The 21273-nt window shown below is 40.4% G+C and overlaps 1 protein-coding gene across 4 annotated transcripts in view; it reads left to right on the forward strand.

The window, feature by feature from the left end:
• Positions 1 to 21012, forward strand: part of LOC119651235 (leucine-rich repeat-containing G-protein coupled receptor 5) — a 232812-nt gene extending 211800 nt beyond the window's left edge. For 2 of the 4 annotated variants that reach the window (XM_038054710.1, XM_038054713.1), the window contains 8 exons: positions 6885 to 7028; positions 7115 to 7255; positions 7458 to 7523; positions 7603 to 7746; positions 7812 to 7883; positions 17672 to 17970; positions 18030 to 19652; positions 20023 to 21012. In XM_038054710.1, the coding sequence (XP_037910638.1) occupies positions 6885 to 7028; positions 7115 to 7255; positions 7458 to 7523; positions 7603 to 7746; positions 7812 to 7883; positions 17672 to 17970; positions 18030 to 19652; positions 20023 to 20300 (2767 nt within the window). In that variant the 3' untranslated portion in view covers positions 20301 to 21012. The remainder of the gene's footprint in view (positions 1 to 6884; positions 7029 to 7114; positions 7256 to 7457; positions 7524 to 7602; positions 7747 to 7811; positions 7884 to 17671; positions 17971 to 18029; positions 19653 to 20022) is intronic. The other 2 variants (XM_038054711.1, XM_038054712.1) reach the window with 2 other exon arrangements.
• Positions 21013 to 21273: the final 261 nt, after the last annotated feature.

Here is a 21273-nt window from a genome sequence, read left to right on the forward strand (position 1 = left end):
TAAGTGGGCAGATGGTTCCTACTTCTGTCGTGTAACGGATTAGTATATAGTTCTTGACGCGCCTCACAGTCGACAATATTACTTTTTCGGTTGGACTAAGCCACGAGAATGTACATTCCATCATAATAGTTGATTCTCAAAGATCTCATAACGGTAGGTTCCACAGCCACTTTTTCCTGATAAAAGGAGGAATTTACCAGAGGTTATCGGACCGGTTTGCTGAAGAAGAAGATGCTTTTCTCAATCGTATAGTCGCTGTGATGGCCCTGGGTTCACCCCTATACGCTTGAAGAAAGTTTTTAGAGGTCCATTGAAATCTCAATCTCAATGAGTCGTTCGCAATTGGTTACCGACTTAACCTTCAATTTCCTAAGACGACGGAATCAGGCAACTTCCAAAGCGCTGGGAAAAATGTCTTTCAGTTCAAGAAGACTATGTAGAAAAACATATTCTGAAATTATTTCGTACTTAGGAAACCATTAAAAAACAAATATTTGGCTGACCCTCGTATGTACTTCATTTTGCGACTCGAACTACATACAAAGTTAGGGATGTTAAGCAGTTGGTTCGTTACTGCTGCCCGTTGATCAGAAAATTCATGTTGCTCTTTTATTATAAGATGATCTACGAAGTAGTGGATGGCCAATCATTGACACCTTTTAAAGGCTTACAAGCAAGGATAGAGGAAATAGTTGGGACGAAGGTTCTCGATAAGAGAGATATTGCTGCTTTTGTGGCTGGGAATTATTAACAGGTCTGTCTACCATAAATACTAAGAATATGTTCTACGGAGAGACGTTAAATTGATAATATCTTCAGAAAGGTAAATATGTGCTATTTAATTCTGACCAGGAAAAAGTTTAGAAAATCATCTCAATAAATAGAAAAGAGCAAATTGTGGGGGATGTAAAGGGTACCATCATCACCATCAACGGAACAGCAATCGATGCCTGGGCTAAGCTCACTTTTGTAAAATATGCTAAACACACATAACAAATTTTTGTGTCGATTCGATATCTTTAGCGGCCATCTGGCTATTTGAAATAATTAAGACTTGCTTTTACTTCTTCGCTAGTGTTTTTATTATAATTGCAATCAGGCTAAATGTACTCACGGAATGCAAACCATTTCCACAGCTGCACTCATGGATGTACAACTTTGTGAAAGAATTTTTCATTGACGAACATCGCCTCCCCGTCCCAATTTCAGACTGCCAAGTAGACTTTCCATACACTCGCGACATCGATTTAAGTTTCGCTTAATAGGGCTTCATGCAAGTCAATCACGCATTTGCTGCGCCCGTAATTTAGTTAAAATTGTTCTTTATTGTTCGGCATGAGTAAACAGCTCTAAATACACTCCCTTAGTCCAACTGTTCACCGGTCCACCTTCCTCGCCTGGTCCAGGCATCACTAAGCTTCCTTTAGTTTAACCTGACCTTGAACTTCCCATTAGCCCTAGCCAGGAACAAACGATGAATATGCATTTAATAATATGGAACATGAAGAATCCTATGCGAAAGTAAAACAACATTTCATAATATTAGAAAATTGCTGTGTTAAGACTAGAAATATTTAAGGGGTTCTCTTATGTGACGGTTTCGAGAAATTAAAGCAGAATATTAGATTTTTGTCTCCTATTTTCAGTTTAGTCTAAAATTGATGGACAAGGGGTAGCTTCCTCCAAACTACATTTTTTAGTTTTAAGTGTAAGTATATATTTCGGGAGCAGTTTACCCCTTTCATCAGTATAAAGCAGAATTTTTGCGAATATACTGCAGAAATTTTAGGCCGCAATTCTAAATATTTACTGAGTTATAGCAAATAGAAGAATACGCGCAATATTGACGTATCTGCAAAATGCAAACTTTAAACCCATTTTTCTCGAAGACATACCAGACCAGTTATTATAAAAACCAAGTTGGAATACCGGAAGCTTGCGCAAAGTTTCATCCCTATAACTTTGTTAATAATAGTTGGATTTTTTTCAAACTTGGCCAAATTGTGCATTATGTTATCCCTTATTCCATTCCATGCCAAATTTTGTACTTCTGAGATGAACATAAAGGGGGTTGCCGGGTAAATTTCTAAAATGTGGAAATATACTATTATTAACTTTATTTATGCAGATATCGGAACCGAATGCACTTTGAGGCCTAGATTTCGTAGAGATGCACCACTGTGATTTTTTTTCAGATTTTTCGGTTGGTTAGGTTCTGAGAACGAGACCTGTTTCACTTTTTCTCTTTTGCTGAGTCATATTTTGAGCTCTCAATCCCCTATATTTCACCCAATATCAAATATTGAACCAGTTCTGGAAAGTACTAATTGAGACCTTTCATTTCGTGCCCCACGTAGCTACATTTTATAAAAAAAAAAATTTGCAACCTCCATTCACATGTATGGGGACCGCCCCCTAAACTTAACACAAAATGATGCCGCTTGCTGTATACAAAGGGAACAGCAAATCACACACTCTTACCAATTTCCGTGAAAATCGGTCAACTGTTTCCGAATAAATCGGGTGTGACAGATAGACAGACAGAAGGACAGATTTTAATAAGGTTTTGTTTCAAACAAAACTAAGATGCTGTTGAACAGGTCGGACTGCAATGTTTACACATTATTTTATACATCAGTAGTTCAGGTCCGAACCACGATTATGTATTTTCGTTCATAATTTCCAGTTATTCTGGCTTTTCAATGAAAAATAGACCCGAGTGTTCAAGTTTTTGTTTAAAACTCCGTCATTTTAATGTTTATTAAGGTGAAATTAGTGGTTGGACGATGCAGAATAAGAAAACTTTTGATTTTTTAGTCCTAGATTGCTACAAGTGGCTTCCCATTAGTTGTCCATATGCTTTTAAAGGAATTTACTTTTACTGCAAAGAAAAACAGATACAAACGATCATCAAATTCGTTAATTAAAAATTGTGTATCATAATTCAAGATCCCAATAATAATATATAAAAAGATTAGATTGCGAAAAAGAAAAAATTCTAAAAAGTGCATAATAGAAATGGGTCTTAGAGATTTGGGGAAACGTACATGGTGGGAGGGAACATAGCTTTCTTTGTATTATTAAATGACTTAAATTCAAGAAATACATCTTTTGTGGATTCATACATAAACAACAGAAGCTGTCCGTTCCACTGTTAGCTGACTATATCTCTCACATCAATTCATACTATCCGTCATCGGTTGCCGTTGACGACATCTGAAATTATAAACGCCGAAAAACAGACTGAACTATAAACTACTCGCATAGAATCAGCCTTGAATGATACTGTCGATCCCAAAAATAGAAGTTCTTCAGAAAGTATGGCACTAATCAGTGTCAATACGTATTCCATATTTCCGAAATCTTACCTCCTTTCCAAACGATAGCCTCCAAGATATTCATTACCAGAAATCTTCCGGTAGACATTATTTAAGAGTAGATTTTTCAGCAGTACCCCCTCCAGTAAGCTGAGGTTCTCCTCTTGATACTTCTATCTGAGAAAGGATTTTTTACCTGCATATAAACCAGCTCCAACATTGTATGTACAACATTCAGCTTAATTGAAAATATACAGGGAGCTTAAAAATATTTCTCCACCACTTGATATGAGTGCCAATCGTCATAAAACTTTACCATACTACATATCTCCCCCCAAAAGCCAAAGGTCTTCCATTATCGTTTCTTAAAAGTTTACTCCATGCTTGATCAGGAGGTTTCGAAGCCGAAGCCAATCCAGCGATTATTTGATCTTAATCCTCACCATGGCATACATATGCATTCAACCAATATCAATAGATTTTTTCCACATCCTCTCAAGTGAACCGGACTCACAATCTCTATACGACAAATTAACTTCGACAAACCCAAAAGAATGGCATCACATAAAAACATAAAGTCCACCGGGCTCGGCAAATTGCAACTATTATCCTAGTAAAAATGCTCTTTATCCATTGTTACGTTCCTGCCCTCCCTTATAACCTATTCTGTGATTAACGCCTCATTATGACCTTTAGATGGATACAGATCAGATACTTTCTCAGAAAGAATCAAAATCCCCTCCTTCCTAGTACATTTTCAACTTTTCAATTACCGTTGAAATTTTGGAGCAGACTGCCATAACCATGCCCGGCCATCACTTTGTTATCACTAATGTTATCCCAGCCTTCCAGTTCGCCAGCTAAAAAGACACCTTGTTCTATATTAGCTATAAGACATTGTGACGGAGCGGGCAACTTGCGTGACGAACGCACGCAATGCCATCTTTCAAGTAACACAATAAACTGCTGGTGGTACGCGGTTGTGTGGAAACATTTATTGGGGAAAAAGACCACGCCTACCTCTTTCCTCACATGTTTTGCAGGCTTTTATTTCTGCCATTCAATGCACTGTTTGACCCAAGAATTCATTTTTTTGTTCATGGACGACCAGAAATATTTTGTGGTGCTTACCCGATTTGTTATCCAGATGCCTGGGTATGCTAAATCGCGAATGGCGTGAAATATGTACTTCCTTAGAGAAGTCGGCCTGAATATATGGCCTTGGTTCATTCTCCGAGGTGTCGCAGTAGATACTGGAAGTTGTACCGAAAGTAGGAAACTCCTTGAATGTATATTTGGAATTGATCCTGAGACTCAGACGAGCTACTGTTTCTGCTGCGCCTCCGCGGTTACCAGTCGCTTTGATCTCTACAACACGTGATAAAGCATCAGCAACTACGCTATCCTTTCCAGACACGTGTTGAATGTCGGAAACGTCCTGCTTGCGAAAGCTCAAATACCAAATTGGGCGAATGAACACTTTGTCGGACTTCTGTTTCGAAGCAAAAGTGGCTTATGGTCCGTGAATACTGTGAACGGCCTGCTTTCAAGGGAATACGAGAAGCACTTAGAGTTATGCGGTTAACATCTCGCGGACGTAAGTACTGCAGTTCCTTTAAGCGGGTTTCAGCTGCCTGGAAAAGGAGCTCAATGGTAGCCAGATTTCGTTCACTTTTTAGTGAAGGGCGGCAACTTTGTCAGTGTCTAAAACATCGATGAATGCAGCTAGGGGCGCATCTTTCTGAGCAAATGCCAGAAGTGTAGTTTCCACAGCTGTTGCTTGATTGTCTCAAATGCCTGGATAGTCTCTGGAGACTGTGAGGTCAGGCGGGAGTCTTCGTCTTCGGCCCAGGCAAATAAGCGATAAGGATCAATTGATGAAGGGCGATTTTCGGCAGGACAGGACGGTGGAAGTTAACATGCCCAAGAACCTTCTCAGATTCCTAACTATTACATTTTCGAAATCAGGAAGCTCGAAGTCTCTTGCACTTTAACTAGGTCTGGTTGGATGCCTTCAGAGGTAATCAGATAGCCGAGGAATCCTACCTGCGATTGTAAGAATTTGCATCTCTTTACGTACTAGACCAGCCGTAAGGAGATGTTGACAAATGCCCTCGGTGTGCTCTAAATGCTGGAAGTCAGAGGAAGACGCGACCAGAACATCATCCAAATTAAAGAAGCAAAAGTGAAAATGCGACAGTTCGCAGTAGCGTGCACAAGATCGTTGATGAGTGAAATGGGGTATCGGGCTTAGGGACTCTGTGAAGTGGCGAAGATTAACAGCTGCTCCAAAAATTCCTCAAACTCTTTCCAAATACGGGATTCGTGGTGTTTATATGGTACTGAACATCATTTCTTAATGGACTCAGAAAGGCCACACTCAGTAGTGATGTTCTGGTATTTTTGAAGAAGTGCACGAATACGTGGGCCGTAAGTCTTGAAAAGCAATGGAAAGAGTTTTTGGCGTGTAGGTTGAGATTCTTCCTGATGACTTAAGAGAAGGTGTGAGATCTGTTGTGCAGAGCAACTAGCAACCCATAGAAGCGCAGGAATTCTGCGCCTAAGATGGAAGTGCTGATATCGGATATAATGAAGCGCCAGGAAAACGCTTGTCAAATCCTAGACTTATGTCTACATACTTATAGCCATACGTGCGGATCGGCAAAGAATTTTCTACTGGGAGTTGTAACGATTCCGATAATAATTTATTGTTCCGGTATGCCGAAAGAACCGACACTTCACATTGACCGTGTACTCAAAATTAAGTCGGGCCACCAGATTGTTGCGTCTGCTCAAGGACAAGAAAAACATTTGAACACAGTGAAGAGACTCCCTGGCCCAACTAAAGTCTTTCTTCCCAGAAGAAAGCGCAGCCAGGAACAGGAGCACACGTCTTGTGGCACCCGGGTAGGATGGAGCGAGCAATTTGCGTAACGAACGCACGCAATTTTGAGCAGTCTGGAAAGAGTCGACCATGGCTTACAAAAACAAGTTTCTGACAGCCATTAAGAAATTGCTGCTCAGTCAGTTTAGTCAAGTGGAGAGTGTAGAAAATAGATAAGTCAAAGGCATACCTCCCCGCTCCATTTTCAGTTGTTGACATATGGATAAGATCGTCACATTTATATCAATAGAATTGTTTATTTAAGCCCGGAAAATGATAAATAATTACAAAATTTTGGAGGAAAAAAAATGAGGATAACATTAGGAAATATTAGGTTCAGAACTATATGAAATTATTAAGTCAGCTATTGGACGTGTAATACTTTTGAATTGTTATACCTTTTATTTATAATGAAAATGCTGTATCTATCTCATTGGCTTTGTATCAGAATATGATACTCTCACTTGATACTTGACATTTTTGTCTCAAAACACATTTATTTCATTAGTGTAGTCCCGCAAACTAGAGAAATCTTAAATTAGTTTTCCACCTCCCAATGGAGTCCCCGAAAAATTCAATTAAGTTTTCTGCCTTCCAGTAAATACTTTTGAATTCGGTAAATCAATTAGACTCCTTCATTGCTAATTTCCACCTTACTAAAAAAAATATTTCACTACTTTCAGCTCCGCCTCTAATAACCGCATCAAAACCATCTCTTACTCCGATCTGCCGCGAAATCTAGTCTCTTTGGAACTACGTGGTAATCCGCTGGCAGCAGGAGGTATCAAACAGGATGCTCTGATGAACATGACGCGTCTTCGCAAACTGTAGGTATATTTTATTCAAATTTTCAATTCCCTAAAATACCGGGAAAGAACAAGAATTCGAGCAGTTGCTCATTATTCTATTCAAGAACCCTCTCAGATGTTAGAAATCTTAAGGAGTTCCCGACATTGGATGGTTGCATGTCCTTGGAAGTAATCCGTTTGGATCGAGCTGGCATTGAGGATGTCCCGGAGAGTTTATGCCGGCATTCATCGAGATTGAGAAGTTTGTAAGTACGACGCATTTTATTTTACGTTTGTTTTCAATTTCACTTACGAAATCATCAGAGGGAACTGTAATGCAAATAATTGCAATTGCGTCCAGAAATGCTATTTCGAAATACAAAATATCTAGTTTACATAGAAGAAGGAGCTGCGTTATATGTAGTAGCATTTATTAGGAGACAATTACTTACGTTTTACTCATTTCAGGGAGCTCAAAACAAATCGACTGAAAAGGATTCCGGATCTGCATGCATGCCGGGAGCTAAGGTTGTTGTAAGTATTTATTTTATGCTTTTCAGGATGTTTGCCAAATAAACAAGGACAAGAGTTATAGTGTTCCCCTATTGTCTAGAGATCTTTCGAACAATCGAATTGACTCGCTACATGGAAAGCCGTTCCAAGGATTAGGGCAGCTTCACGATTTGCTTGTGTCGTATAATTTGATTGAAACCATTCCATATGACGCGTTCGTGGGAATTCCGAAACTCCAAGTACTGTAAGTAACACCGATGTGGTCTGCTATAAGTAAAGTGAAGCAATAAACAACTTTTCTTCATTCAGGGATTTGGAGGGGAACCGGATCAATTTCATCCATGATAATGCTTTTACAGTATTCACTCAATTAGAGGACTTGTAAGTACATTTTCAACAAACAAATACTTCTTTCTACAGAAAAAAATGTAATTTTAAAGTGAAATGGAGAACAGCAAGGCGTTGATTTTAGAGTTGGCATCTTAACTTAAAATAATATTCCACGTGACCTGGCCGAAAAAAAGAGACAAGTTGTGGGCGAAGGCAAAAATCAAGATTAACAAGCGCCTAAGTGCAACTGTTTTGCTTTGCTAATAAGCAATTCAGGAAATAAGCGTATGCCGCCTAGCAAGCTTTATTACCACAAATTGTGTAGCCATCCTCCCATATCACTTCATTTGCTCAAAAGAGTAGCATACACTAAAAAGATCAATTCTTACCTCTACCACTTGGGCGTACTTCATTTCAGTAAGGGATTATTATACACATTTGCTTGACTTGGGAATTTTTTTTGTCGGTCCGCTGCAACTGTTTGTTGCTTTCGGAATCCAGTCAAAATCCTTATAAGGATGAAGAACTTGTTCGTACTAATTCTCTCCAAGACAGGTCAGTGCCTTGTATTACATGAGCCGGCAGCTAAGTGAGACTTCAGAACTTGAGTAGAATTTGCCCTTGTCGTCTTGGTCATTTTGACGAATTCGAGTTCTATTATGGTGGTTCATCCTTCTTTAGCGTGCTAAGTAGATAACTTTTCGAAGGCTTTTCTAGTTTATTTATTTATTTATTTAATGGAGAGAATATATAGAAAAAAAAATCCTTATTACTTATTGTCCTCAAAGGGAGAAGCAAGTAAATGGATTACCTTACGCCTAAAACTAAAGAAAGAGTCAAAGAACCCAAGCTGTAGGGCGTTGTAGGACCGGCATAGCATCGTGATCGGGGAGTGAAAGTAAATCTCGAGCTCCGCGAAGGGTACTTCAAAAATGTCCGCACTACATGCGTTGTGAGAAGCGGTGCGGAAAGTAATATCCGCGCCGGCAGAGCAGTCCATCAGATCACATATCAAAGAAAATTCGGCGTTGCTGCAGGGAAGGGAGATTGAGGGTGTAGAGTCGTGACGGATAGTCAACCCGTGGAAGGTTCTTTTTGTGAAACAGGGTCCAGGTGAATTTGCGTTGTACAACTTTAAAAGCGCGATAGTCACGGATGCGGAAGAGGGGCCAGACTGCACAGCAATATTCAAGGATGCTTCTGACAAGGGACTTGAAGAGTGTTAAGGAGGGCTGAATTGAGGTAAACCAAACATTTTGGTAGTTCTATTGATGACGTCAACGTAGTGGGAATTGAAACAGAGTTTGTTGTCGAATATTACACCCAGGAGGGGAGTCAGTACTGAAAGGGATTGTTCAGTAAGCGAATAGGAAAACGATGTTGGGAAGGGTTTAAGAGAATAACACATCCAGTGACATTTGCTGGCATTCAGTGTAAGCTTGTTGACCGAACACGAACGGACCAAATTATCAAGGTTGGACTGCAAGAGAGCACAGTCCAGCGGAGACAAAACAGAGGCAAATAATTTAAAGTAGTCTGCGTAAAGCAAACACGGGCAAGTCAGGATGGAGGCGAGGTCATCGATTAAAAACAAGAAGAATAGGGGAACAAGTATAGAGCCTTGGGAAACACCAAAAGAAGGAGAAACGGAGCAAGATTACTCATCTTGAAAAAAAGAGACTTTGCAGGAACGGTATGAGAGATAGGAGAAAGCCAGGAGATAATTGAGCGAGGGAAATAGAGTAATGAGAGTTTAGAGAGGAGAATATTATAGTCAACGGTATCAAAGGTTTGAAGAAGTCAGTGTAAAAAGCATGCATCTACTACCGTAAAGATCAGAAGATTTGAAGCCGTAGATCTATGTTTCACAGAACCATGCTGCTCTCTGACAATGAAGTGACCGAAGTGCGCGATCAACCACTCGTTCCAGGATTTTGGAGCAAGAGGTGAGAAGAGAGATGAGGCGGTAGTTCATAGCAAGACAAGGGTCTCTGCTATTGAGGATAGGGATGATAAGGGCCTCTTTTCAGAGATAGGGAAAGTAGCATTCTTCTAGACTTTTGTTGTAGATTATACACAGGAGAAGGGAAATGCGTTTTCTACAGTTAAGAAGGAAGAAGTTAGGAAGCCCATCGGGGGACAGGTCCGACATTGGGGTTAAGATTACCAATGAAGAATTCAACCAAGAAAGGCGTAAGGAGAGGAATGACCAGAGATTCGGAGCAGTCTGCAGTTTGAAGAGGCCTAGAGGGTGGAATGATCGAGGGAGAAAACACAGAAGAGAAGTAAATGCAGAGAAGGTCGCAGGATTGTTATGGGAAGTTGACAGTAGAGTCAGTAAAACTGATAGATTGAGAGATTATGATTGAGTGCGATTATGAAAATTGCGAATGTGGGACCAAAAGGGTTTCAAGTTACCGCGGGCAAGGGCGGCTTCAACCTGAGTACCTTTTAAGCGTTTTTTTAATCATTAACTTCACATTCACTGACGAGAATTGCCATGTGACGATGGTCTATTGCCTGACTACATTGAAGAAAATATGTTCATTGTCTAAGGTGAGGAACTGCGGTTCGATATTTCGATACTCTGATAGCTTAGATACCCTCGTGCTGTTGTCAAAACCCCAAGCAAATATGATAGACTTTAATATGCCATCGTGCTATCATTTTCATTCCTTTACTTTTGGCATTTTGGATTGCTCTTATGATATTTTCTACTGCGGAACATCATACTCTTCGTAGAGGAAAGAAGTGGAGCAACGATGAATCTACTTACCTCACTATTAGGTCTTTATGATTAGCTTAACTGTTGTTATGTCACTATCATAAACTCGTTAAAGAGGATAGCTTGAAGGTCTTTTGAAGTTACCATGCAGACGCTGAGCACTTCCCTTCGCATGCTATGGGTAAGCATGCTGGAAGTTTAAATTTCGTATTAATTTGAAATCTAATTGGTATCACTTGACAATGCTTAAAATTTATTTGAAAAAATATTGCACATCTTCTACGCTTTAGATTAAGATTCCGTGGGCGGTCCGTCCTATTCACTGATCTTATGATCGACAGTTCCAACATAACATCCCAGTCAAGAACACCTATACTCAGGAAAGTTCTCGGCCTATCAGCTCCTTTACCTCCTTCTGTTCTGCTGCCTAGCAGATGGTGGTGTTGGAGTTCGGCTCATTCAATAAGAAAGAAGAGGGTATATGTCGTGATTTGGTTTCTTACCCAACGTTGCAGTATTCACCTCTTTGGAGGTAATGCTGCATTTTGGTCCCATAAGAGCATGAACAATTTTAATAGCTTTATTTTTGTTTCTACTTCATGTCCAAGCAATTAATTTATTTCATTCTAATATTTTTATAAGCCAAGGTGTAGTGTACGGGGGTTTCAGACTCTGCCATATTATTATGTCAGAATTCACTTGTGGAGGAAATTTATGAGTACTAAATACATGAACAAAATAAACTTCTCCAAACTTTCCGCATTTTTAAGTTCTTGTAAAGATTGCGACCTGATGAAACATAATAGCACGATTTGCAATGAAAGATGAATTAACTATCATTTTCTCTATCGATGACTTCCTCTTGATGAGGACATTGTCTTGAAATCGTACGTGTCAATGAAGTTTGTAATTCTATCTCCAACAGAGGCTACGATACGCATAATGAAATGCCACGTAATGACCGTAGTGTAAGACAACCTTGGAAGGTTTTAACGACGTTGTTCCTTAAAGTAATGTAACTTCAACAGCTAATCACAATAAGGTGACGACATATATGCATATGTACGTATGGAACTCGTTTTTCCGCGAAATTTTACAAGCTCAAGGTTCTGTTACGACAATTGTAAATGGTCTACGTAAATCACACGGCACACTTGGCATTTCATTAACCCCAAGGAACAACTGAAACGAGCGAGTGAGCGGATAACTAGCGCGACCTGTCACTCGCGGTTGCAATCTTTTTCTTCAGTTTTTGTCCCGTTCAGAAGCGGGGTTGACTTGTTTTAATCGATTGCGCCACTTTGCTCTGTCAAAGGCCTGGACGTTTTCAAATCACCATCAAGCGTATCAAGCCACTGTTGTTTCGGCCAGCGTTTTGGTTATTTCCCATCCAAGTTCGAAGTTCACACCAATCTTGGCAAGTGAATTCTCGTTAGCGGGATTTACGTGACGGTACTATCGAAGCCTCTCTTCTAATTTTTTTTTTAATTTATAATTGAAATAATGTGCCTGCGCGGTTTGTTGACGAATTCGGAATTCGGCGACGGTGTTCTGTAATTTATTGAGACATGCCACTTAAAGAAAATGTACCATAGCTTCCAAACCCGCCTTGATCAATTGAATAGATTGTAATGAAAAACTAATTGCTCCAGAAGCACGGTTAACGTGAACTGTCAACTAACTGTCATGACAGCCGCACCTTGATGACACCAAAGGTTAGTTTTCCAAACTTCCTTCCAAGCGATTCAGCGACCAGCGAAGTTTGGGTGCAAGCCCTAAGCGAGGGGTCCGTGGACCAGGAAAGAGGGAGTAAGTTGCTCCCCATTTGGTGCGGTCCATCAATAAGTTGATGCGGACTTAGGACACCATCATTCTCAAAATATGTACCTTAAGGTTTATGCGGATCAAAAATATGGTCTAATTGTCATGCTCGTTAGTGGATATAATAACGAGAATAAATGTCAGAACTTCGCCGAATAGCTCGTCTTTCAATACCCTTACCCTGATGGACAATAAATTTCCTTTCATCGTATTTCAAAGGTGAAAAATTATTCTCGAGTTCGCCAAATCAATAACTTTTCGTTAATTCGACTAAGTTTAAGAAAGAACAAGAAGCCGAGCTCTTTACAAACCGCCTTGATATGGTGTTTCCATTTTCTGCTGATAAGACTCCGCCTGTTGGTGAAGATTATTATGTTCGTACTTCCACCGAACCTGCAGCCGTCTGACGACCATTTTAAGTTTTTGTGTGAAACCAAACAAAAGGAACATCAAGCTCTCTTGCGCTTCCAACTTCCTCCTATTCCCACATTTCTTGATGACTTCCCATGTCCCATGTCTCTCTTCAATCATGTGCCGTGCTATCACTGATTTCAGCGTTGTGCTCTTCTTTTCCTTTCTCCTGGCCGTTTCCGCTTCTCCCTCGTGCTCGCACCAGCGTACCGTAACCAATTTTTTAGTTTGTCCTATGTATTACTTGTCACAGTCTGGACATGACACTTTGTACATCCCACTGAATTCATGTTTTAATCTGCGGTCCTTGGGGGATCCCAGTGTATTTTTGAGTTGATGAATCCTACTCGATAGCACCATGTCGATGTTTAGCCTTTTCATCGTTTTTATCAGTTTTGACGAAGCCGCAGAATGTGTGACCCCTATTCTTCTTTTCCTTTCCAAGTTATTAACGAGGGATGTAATTGCCCTTATTTCTTACCGGTGCCGATTATATATTCCTTTTCTTTTATAAATCTTTTAGCAACAGCCTCGAGCTCGTCAAAAGCAGTTGGCTTGTTATCGTAGGGAAAGGACTTGACGTATGCCCAAAGAAAATAATCGAGGAGTATCAAGTTACATAGTTCCCTGCACAATGAAGCCATAATGAGTGCTGGCCGCACGACGAAATTTACGTTGCGTTTTCACAACTGGTCTGGAATTTCGATCATATTTTATTTATCATGAAACGGCTAAACTTTCTGAATATTTTGACAATTGAATGTCACTGGAAACTTTAACAGTTGCTGAAATATAAAAATAGGAAAAGCATCCATTGCTTTCCGGTCATTCTACCGCATAACTTCCTTTTTTAAAATGCGCGCCACTCAGTTAGTTGATGTCATAGCGGAGCGCTAGTGGTCTCGTTCAAGAGGGGATACTGTAAAGTTTTGTTCCGTGTTCAGTCGCCATCATGCGTTGGAATAGTGGCGACCGTGCCTTTGCCGTTGAGGTTTACTTTTCAAGCGGATGTTCGGTTATTGCAACACAGCGTGCATTTCGGAATCGCTTTAATTTAGCCCCGTTGGCTCCCGTCCCAGACCGCAAATCAATTGTTACATGGGTCACTACATTCAGACAAACTGCAAGTGCGACAAAAGGAAGAACTGGAGTCCCTCGGCCCGTTAGATCACCTGAGAACATTGAAGCAGTGAGAGCGTCAATGTTGCGATTGCCACGGCGTTCTGCGCGCAAACACGCATCTGCCCTTGGACTATCCGATCGTTCTGTGAGAAGAATTCTTCGTGATGATCTGCATTTTCATCCCTATAAGATGGCGATAGTGTAGGAACTTTCAGAACGTGACTTCAATTCTCGGATGAACGTGTGTGAGCTTCTTCTTGATGTCGTTCCCGAGGGTGCTATTGTTTTTTTAGTGATGAAGCCCATTTTCATTTGTGTGGATCGGTTAACAAACAAAACATGCGCTACTGGGCTGACACCAACCCTCGAGAATTCCATCAAAAGCCTTTGCATTCACCCAAAGTCACAGTGTGGTGTGCAATTTCCTCAGTTGGAATTATTGGTCCCTGATTTTTTGTGGAAAATGAGGTTACAGTGACAGTAAATTCGGACCGGTATGTAAACATGCTACAGAATTTTTTTCCCACGGCTAGAAAATTTGGATTTGGGGACACTTGGTTCCAACAAGACGGTGCAACAGCACACACTTCAAGAGTATCGATGGCTGTTTTGAGGGAACACTTTCCAGAGCGCCTTATCTCAATTAGAGGCGATTTGGAATGGCCGGCACGCTCTCCCGATCTGTTCCCTTGTGATTTTTTTCTATGGGATTTTTTGAAATCCCGTGTTTATGTGAACCGTCCAAGAACCCTACAAGATTTGAAGACCAACATCCAAGAAGAAATTGCCAACATAACACCTGCTATGCTAACAAGAGTCATGACAAACGCCAGAAATCGGTTTTGCGCAATGTATGGAGAATGGGGGACGTCACCTAACAGATTTGATCTTCAAAAAAATGTAAATAAAAACTTTAGACATGTACCTACATTATAAAAAATAAATAAATATTTTCCGATGCATACAATAGTTTTTATTGAGTTTTGAAAACAGGAAGTTATGCTGCCGCACCCTGTATGACCTCACACGATCAGTCTGGCGTCGGTCAGAATAACAAAATTATGGCAAACTGATCATCCAGAGTACTTTTAAGGGAATAACTGATAACTTTTTAAATAAAATTGGTCAGTCCGGTTAAACTGATGATTGGTTGAGTGGAATGCAGTTGCCATTGTGTGTAAACACAAAACCTTATTAAAATCGGTTTACTGTCTGTCTGTCTGTCTGTTCGTTTTCTCGGAGACGGTTATAGCGATTGGCATCAAATTTGGTAGAAAGGTGGGAACTGTGAACGCTCACACATATAGTGAGTTACATCCTTTTACGTCGAATTTAAGGGGGGGTCCCCATACATGCAAAAGGGGGGTGTACATTTTTTTTTCATCAAATATAGTCATGTGGTGTATCAAATTAAAGGCCTCGGTTAGTACTTTTCGAAGCCGGTCTTAGTTTTGACATTTGCTGAAAAGGTGGGGAGTGCGGGGGGTTGAAAGTGGTCATTTTTTTAACGAACCCATTCTCAGAAACTACCCAACCGAAAAATCTGAAAAAAGTCAGGAGGCTGCCACTATATGGTGCCTAGGCTCCAAAATACCCTCCATACCGATACCTGTTGAAATAAAGTTAATAATAGTACATCACTAGAATTTTTAGTAATTGACAGGAAAACCCCCTTAAGTTCACTCTAGAATCACAACAGCAGCAATGTAGGCTATAGCATAGAGCATGATCCTGCCAAATTTGGTGAAAATCACACTATTACTGACAAAGTTATACTAGGTCAAAACTGTCGCTAATCTGCAAATTCAAGACTTAGAATGTAAATATTGCTTGAAAGTGGAAATTTTCACATAATATATGCATATTTTACGTGCTACATGCTAATGAGACAAATGCACACTCAAATCTCTTTATAAAGGAAATACACAAAACCTTTCATACCTGAAGCGCTGAGCTTCCGGTTTCCCGACTTGTTGTTGTCTTGGTTATACTAACACATCAGTCGATCTGTTTTTCATCAGTCCTCTTTTGATGGATTCACTTCTGAAGTCTGATGAAACACCATATAGGGTAGGTCTATATAAGTCTCTGTGTAAAGCCAAGCCTTACTAAAATCTGTTTACTGTCTGTCTGTCCATCGGAAGCAGTTATTCTTATCAGTATTAAATTTGGTGGGAACCTGTGAACGCCACTACGTACACTGAGTAACTTCGTTCTATCTTGGATTTTAGGGGGGGGGCATACATGCAATAACGAGGATTTTTACTGAATACAGTCTTGTGGGGTATCAAATGAAAGGCGCTAATTGGTACTTTCTAAGACCGGTACTAGGATTGACAATAGTAAGGGAGGGGGAGTGTGGGGGCTGTAGAGTGATTATTTCTTTCGCGGGCCCATTCAGAAAAACTACAGAAGTCAAAAATCTGAAAAAAATCGAAAAGTTGCCACGGTGGTTGGGCTCCGAAATACACTTTATACCGATATCTTCTCAAATAAAGTCAATAATACTATAACAAAAATAATCCTTGATGGGTGTTAAAGTAACGATACACTGCAGGATTACGGTACCCTGTAGGAGGCAATGTGGTCGGCATTGGGCTCGTTCGCGATTATTACCCTGATTTGACCCATTCTTAGTTGAGTCGACTGGTATCCGAGATCCAGCCACTGTACAAATCCCAGAGCCACCAGTAAGAGTTGAACCATGTCCTTCCGCTTTTTAATCGCTGAGCTATCCGGACTAATAGTAGCCCATTACTATATTTTTCTAGTAATTGAATCATCCTAGAATGATGAAACTCCAGCGACATGGGCTATAGTATAGATAATGGTCCTATCAAGTTTGGTGGAAATGGCGCTGTTGCTACCATAGTTATAATAGGTCAAAGTTGTCGTTACCCTATCACATTAAAGTGAACAGTCTGACATCATATATGCAAATACATTACGAACTAGGTAAAATTGGCACAAATGTCCACTCAAATATTTTTTTATTGGAAATACATAAAACCTTTCATGCCTGAAGTGCCGGTTTCCCGACTTGATTGCACTAATTCCAGTTTTTAGTTGATGTGGTTTTTAAACCTCGTCTGAGAGTTCTATTTTGTTTTGGAAAATCGGAATTCTATCATTCTGTGTTCCCTTTCTTTAGTGTTCTTCTCATAAGTATCTCTTCCTAAGAACAATTATCTGGGTTGACTTCCCAGTTCTAGCAATGCATTTAATATAATTCCCACTAATCGCGGCGCAGACCCCCAGTGTTAGTTTGTGCACTGTCCAGGATGTCTTTCAGGTATTTAGCATGCTGGATAATACCTACTTCAAAATCGAATCCATTCTCGCCGCGCTGATGGAAGTGAATACTTATCGTCGGGGGCTGATGGTTATATTGCCACTTTTGGGCAAAGAATTAGCCACGAGCGGTTATCGGTGAAATAGTGCATTATCTTACAATGAGCCTCAACTCTCTTCTTAACTATATTCCCCTCGAATACGACGAATAAGGCGCAGGGTCTTTTGTGGACAGTCATTTCTTCGTTGCTACAAACACGCTATCAATGCTACAACTTGGCTTTTAAACGTCATGAAACTCATCACCAAACAACTCAGGTGGCCACTAATACAAAAATGACACCACGAAATGCTTCTTTACTTGAAAATGCCTTGCTCACTTTCTAAGTTTGGAACCTTATATGCCTATATAATCATATTCAAATATTCATTTCATGTAACAAAAACTACTTTTTTTATTTACTTTTAGAAATTTAGGAAATAACATTTTTCCCAACTTGCCAACCAATGGACTGAATCGCTTACTTCACCTGAAAACATTTAATAACCCAAAACTGAGGGAGTTTCCTTCGCCGGAAGTGTTTCCAAGAATTCAGACTCTAGTCCTATCTTATGCATATCATTGCTGTCCATTCCTTCCGTTAGTTGCTGCGAGTCAAACCTCGAAAACACCACAGCTGTTCCAGGAAGCTGTCCTTTTTCCGTCGGATTCCGAGTTTGACATGAGTTTATGGAACAACAGCCTGACAGATATTTGGCCTCAACTACGTAAGACACTTGTTTTCAAAAAGCCCGCCCTAAAATTGAAAACAATATTATTATTTCAGATAACATCAGCAAGAAGTTTGGGCCACAAATCAACGAGCTATGGGACTCCTTCGGACAAGATTTCATTTATCCTGGCAATTTACCAGCATATGTGGAGGAGTACTTCGAGGAAGACAACATGAACACAATAAAACCGCTGGGATCTGAAGTAACGCCAGGTTCAATCCAGTGTTTGCCACTTCCAGGGCCGTTCTTACCGTGTCGAGACCTTTTTGACTGGTGGACATTACGATGTGGAGTTTGGGTTGTATTTCTCCTGGCCATGCTCGGAAACGGAACAGTCGTTTTTGTTTTAATTTTCTCACGATCGAAAATGGACGTGCCCAGATTTCTAGTATGCAACCTGGCAGCAGCGGATTTTTTCATGGGCGTCTACCTAGGATTGTTGGCCATAGTGGATGCTTCCACCTTGGGAGAATTTAGAATGTATGCTATCCCGTGGCAGATGAGCGTGGTGTGTCAATTGGCTGGCTTTCTAGCAGTATTATCCTCCGAGCTGTCTGTATACACCTTGGCTGTTATCACCCTGGAGCGAAACTATGCCATCACTCATGCTATTCATCTCAACAAGCGGCTATCTCTGCGGCAGGCTTCGTATATAATGCTTTTCGGGTGGATTTTCGCGATAACTATGGCGACTTTGCCTCTCTTCGGTATTTCCGACTATCGGAAATTTGCAGTTTGTTTGCCATTCGAAACCACGACAGGCATTGGAAGCCTAATATACGTGGTAGCTCTAATGTTCATAAACGGCTGCGCTTTTTTAACTTTGATGGGTTGTTACTTGAAAATGTACTGGGCGATACGAGGCTCACAAGCATGGAATACGAATGATTCGCGAATTGCAAAACGTATGGCATTATTGGTTTTCACTGACTTTCTCTGCTGGTCGCCAATTGCATTCTTTGCGCTGACAGCCACTTTTGGCGTCCAGCTTGTATCCTTAGAGCAAGCAAAGATTTTCACGGTATTTGTTCTCCCGTTGAACTCCTGCTGTAACCCGTTTCTATATGCAATCATGACGAAGCAATTCAAAAAAGACTGTGTGATGATTTGCAAAGCAATTGAAGAATCCAGAGTCTCGCGAACTATTGGCCGTTGTGAACGCCCTCGAAGAGAGCTACCACCTCTGATTCCCGCGCCCCCAGGATGCCGTTGTGTTAAGATGCTTCAGCATGATATGCCGCGCCAAGCACGTCCTCAGCCAGAGAGGGACAGTTTATGGACGAGGACATGGAATAGATTGCTATGCAATAAAGATAAATCTAAACAAAAGAGGCGAGCACAGCGAACCGACCTTTACACTTATCAGTTTGCGGAGTTGCGCAGAAATAAGAAAAATTCAAGAGCAAGTTCTATCTCAAGCGAAAATTTCTGCTCCTCGCGATCAAGTTCGTGGCGTAATGGACCCCCACCACCTCATAATTGTGCCATACCAATGCGGTTGATGGATTCAAGGAGACGTCATTCCGCTTGGCTTATTACACGCAAGACTTCCCAGGATTCCAATTTGTCTAGTTCAAGGAACGATTCGTCGGCCTCGGCCACTACGGCCAGTACTTCGACTTTCAGACTGTCACGATCTAGCGCAGGCAGTACAACTCCGCTACCATCTATCATAGGTAAGTGTAATTATTTGAACTTGGTGTTGGTAATTAATTGCATCAAAGGAAGCTCTAAGGTTGATTTTTTATTTTACTATTCAGTTAATAAGTTTGGTTGTTTTTCATGAATCATCATGTCATCATCATCATCGGTTACCATAGGGAAGTGATTTAACTTTGTCTCTGGCATTTGGCAAAGTGAAGTTCTTCCTTAATGGCAATTTTCACCACAATAGGCTAAGTAGATCATTCATCCACTATCATCGTGTAAACATCACCTTACGGACAAATATTAAACTTTTTTTCCCAAACATTCGGTGGCGTGGCTTACTAATCGCTTTCGCTTTCTTCTGCTTTTTTTGTGCCCTTTGCCTTCGATCCTCTCTAGAAACCAAATTACATTCAGTAGGTACCTGTAAATCCAATTCGTCTGGCTCTAAGCCTCGACTAGTCCGACAACAGGCCGTACAGGAAGAAGAGGACTCGTCACCACCAAGGCTGGGGGTTCGGTTTCTCCCTACAATACCATCGGCCGCCGATAGTAGTGTCGCGATGGAAGAGGATTCTCACGAAAACTCCGCTTCGTCACAGTTCTACACAGTACTTCAAAGTGGCGGAGCTAAGGCAGTATTATCTAGTCCAAAGGATAAGAAGAAGCCACCATGAAATGCTGGCAGTTTTCTTCTACTGTAGCTAAGTTTTTAACTTATTTAAATATTTTGTATAGCTCGTATTTATTGTTATAGTGCAATGTGTCATACATATGTATATGCTCAAGGGATCTGGATCTCTCCTTTATTAAGGGCAGGCGGTCTTTGTTTTTTCTCAGTTTATTTATTCATTTAAAACAATAAATCCAACGAAAGTAGTCTGCAAACGAATTTAACTATGCATCATTTAACTACGCCTACCAACGAAATCTAACCTCTCAGAATTCTGCCTCATACCATTTGTCAAAGAATCCAGATCCTTCCAAACTCTTTGCTCTCTCATCTCATTCTAATGGAACAAATCAACCCCCTGACGAATCTCAGTAGTATATTTTTCTACGTTTCCTCCGCAAATGGCAACTTGAGAACTAAAACCAGCTTACAGCCTTTCTATTGTCGAAGTTGAACAAAGGATTTTACAAAATTTTAATAAGAAACGTTTAGGCGGAACCATTTATAACGAACGCATATAGTATTAATAACTGATCGTGATATATATTGTAAAGGAAGTATGTATTGTATTACAAAATGTTCGATATATAGTTTTTAAGATTGTATTTATGGACAATGTGCGATAATAAAGTGAAGCGACGTGAAGCGCAATTTCATGTAAAAGTTGTGTGTATTTATAATAGTTCATAAAGAAATAAAACTTGATCATTTGTGAACGCGTTTCAGTTGTTTTAATGTTAAAGATTCTTCCCATCAGGGTGGTGCTCATTGTTTTGAGCAATTGTGAACCAACACCACTATTTATCCGACTGAGACCCATCAAAGTCATCATGGTAAAAAAAAATTGTAAGAAAAAGCCCAAACTTTCCCCTTGGACATCACCTTGATGTAATGGGACAGCTTGAAGCAGCACCACTACACTAATTTGGATACCGCAAGTGGTAAGAAGTCGAAGACTCTAACCTACCCACGATTAT

The sequence above is a fragment of the Hermetia illucens genome, chromosome 3 (assembly GCF_905115235.1).
Source record: "Hermetia illucens chromosome 3, iHerIll2.2.curated.20191125, whole genome shotgun sequence".
Lineage (NCBI taxonomy): Eukaryota > Metazoa > Arthropoda > Insecta > Diptera > Stratiomyidae > Hermetia > Hermetia illucens.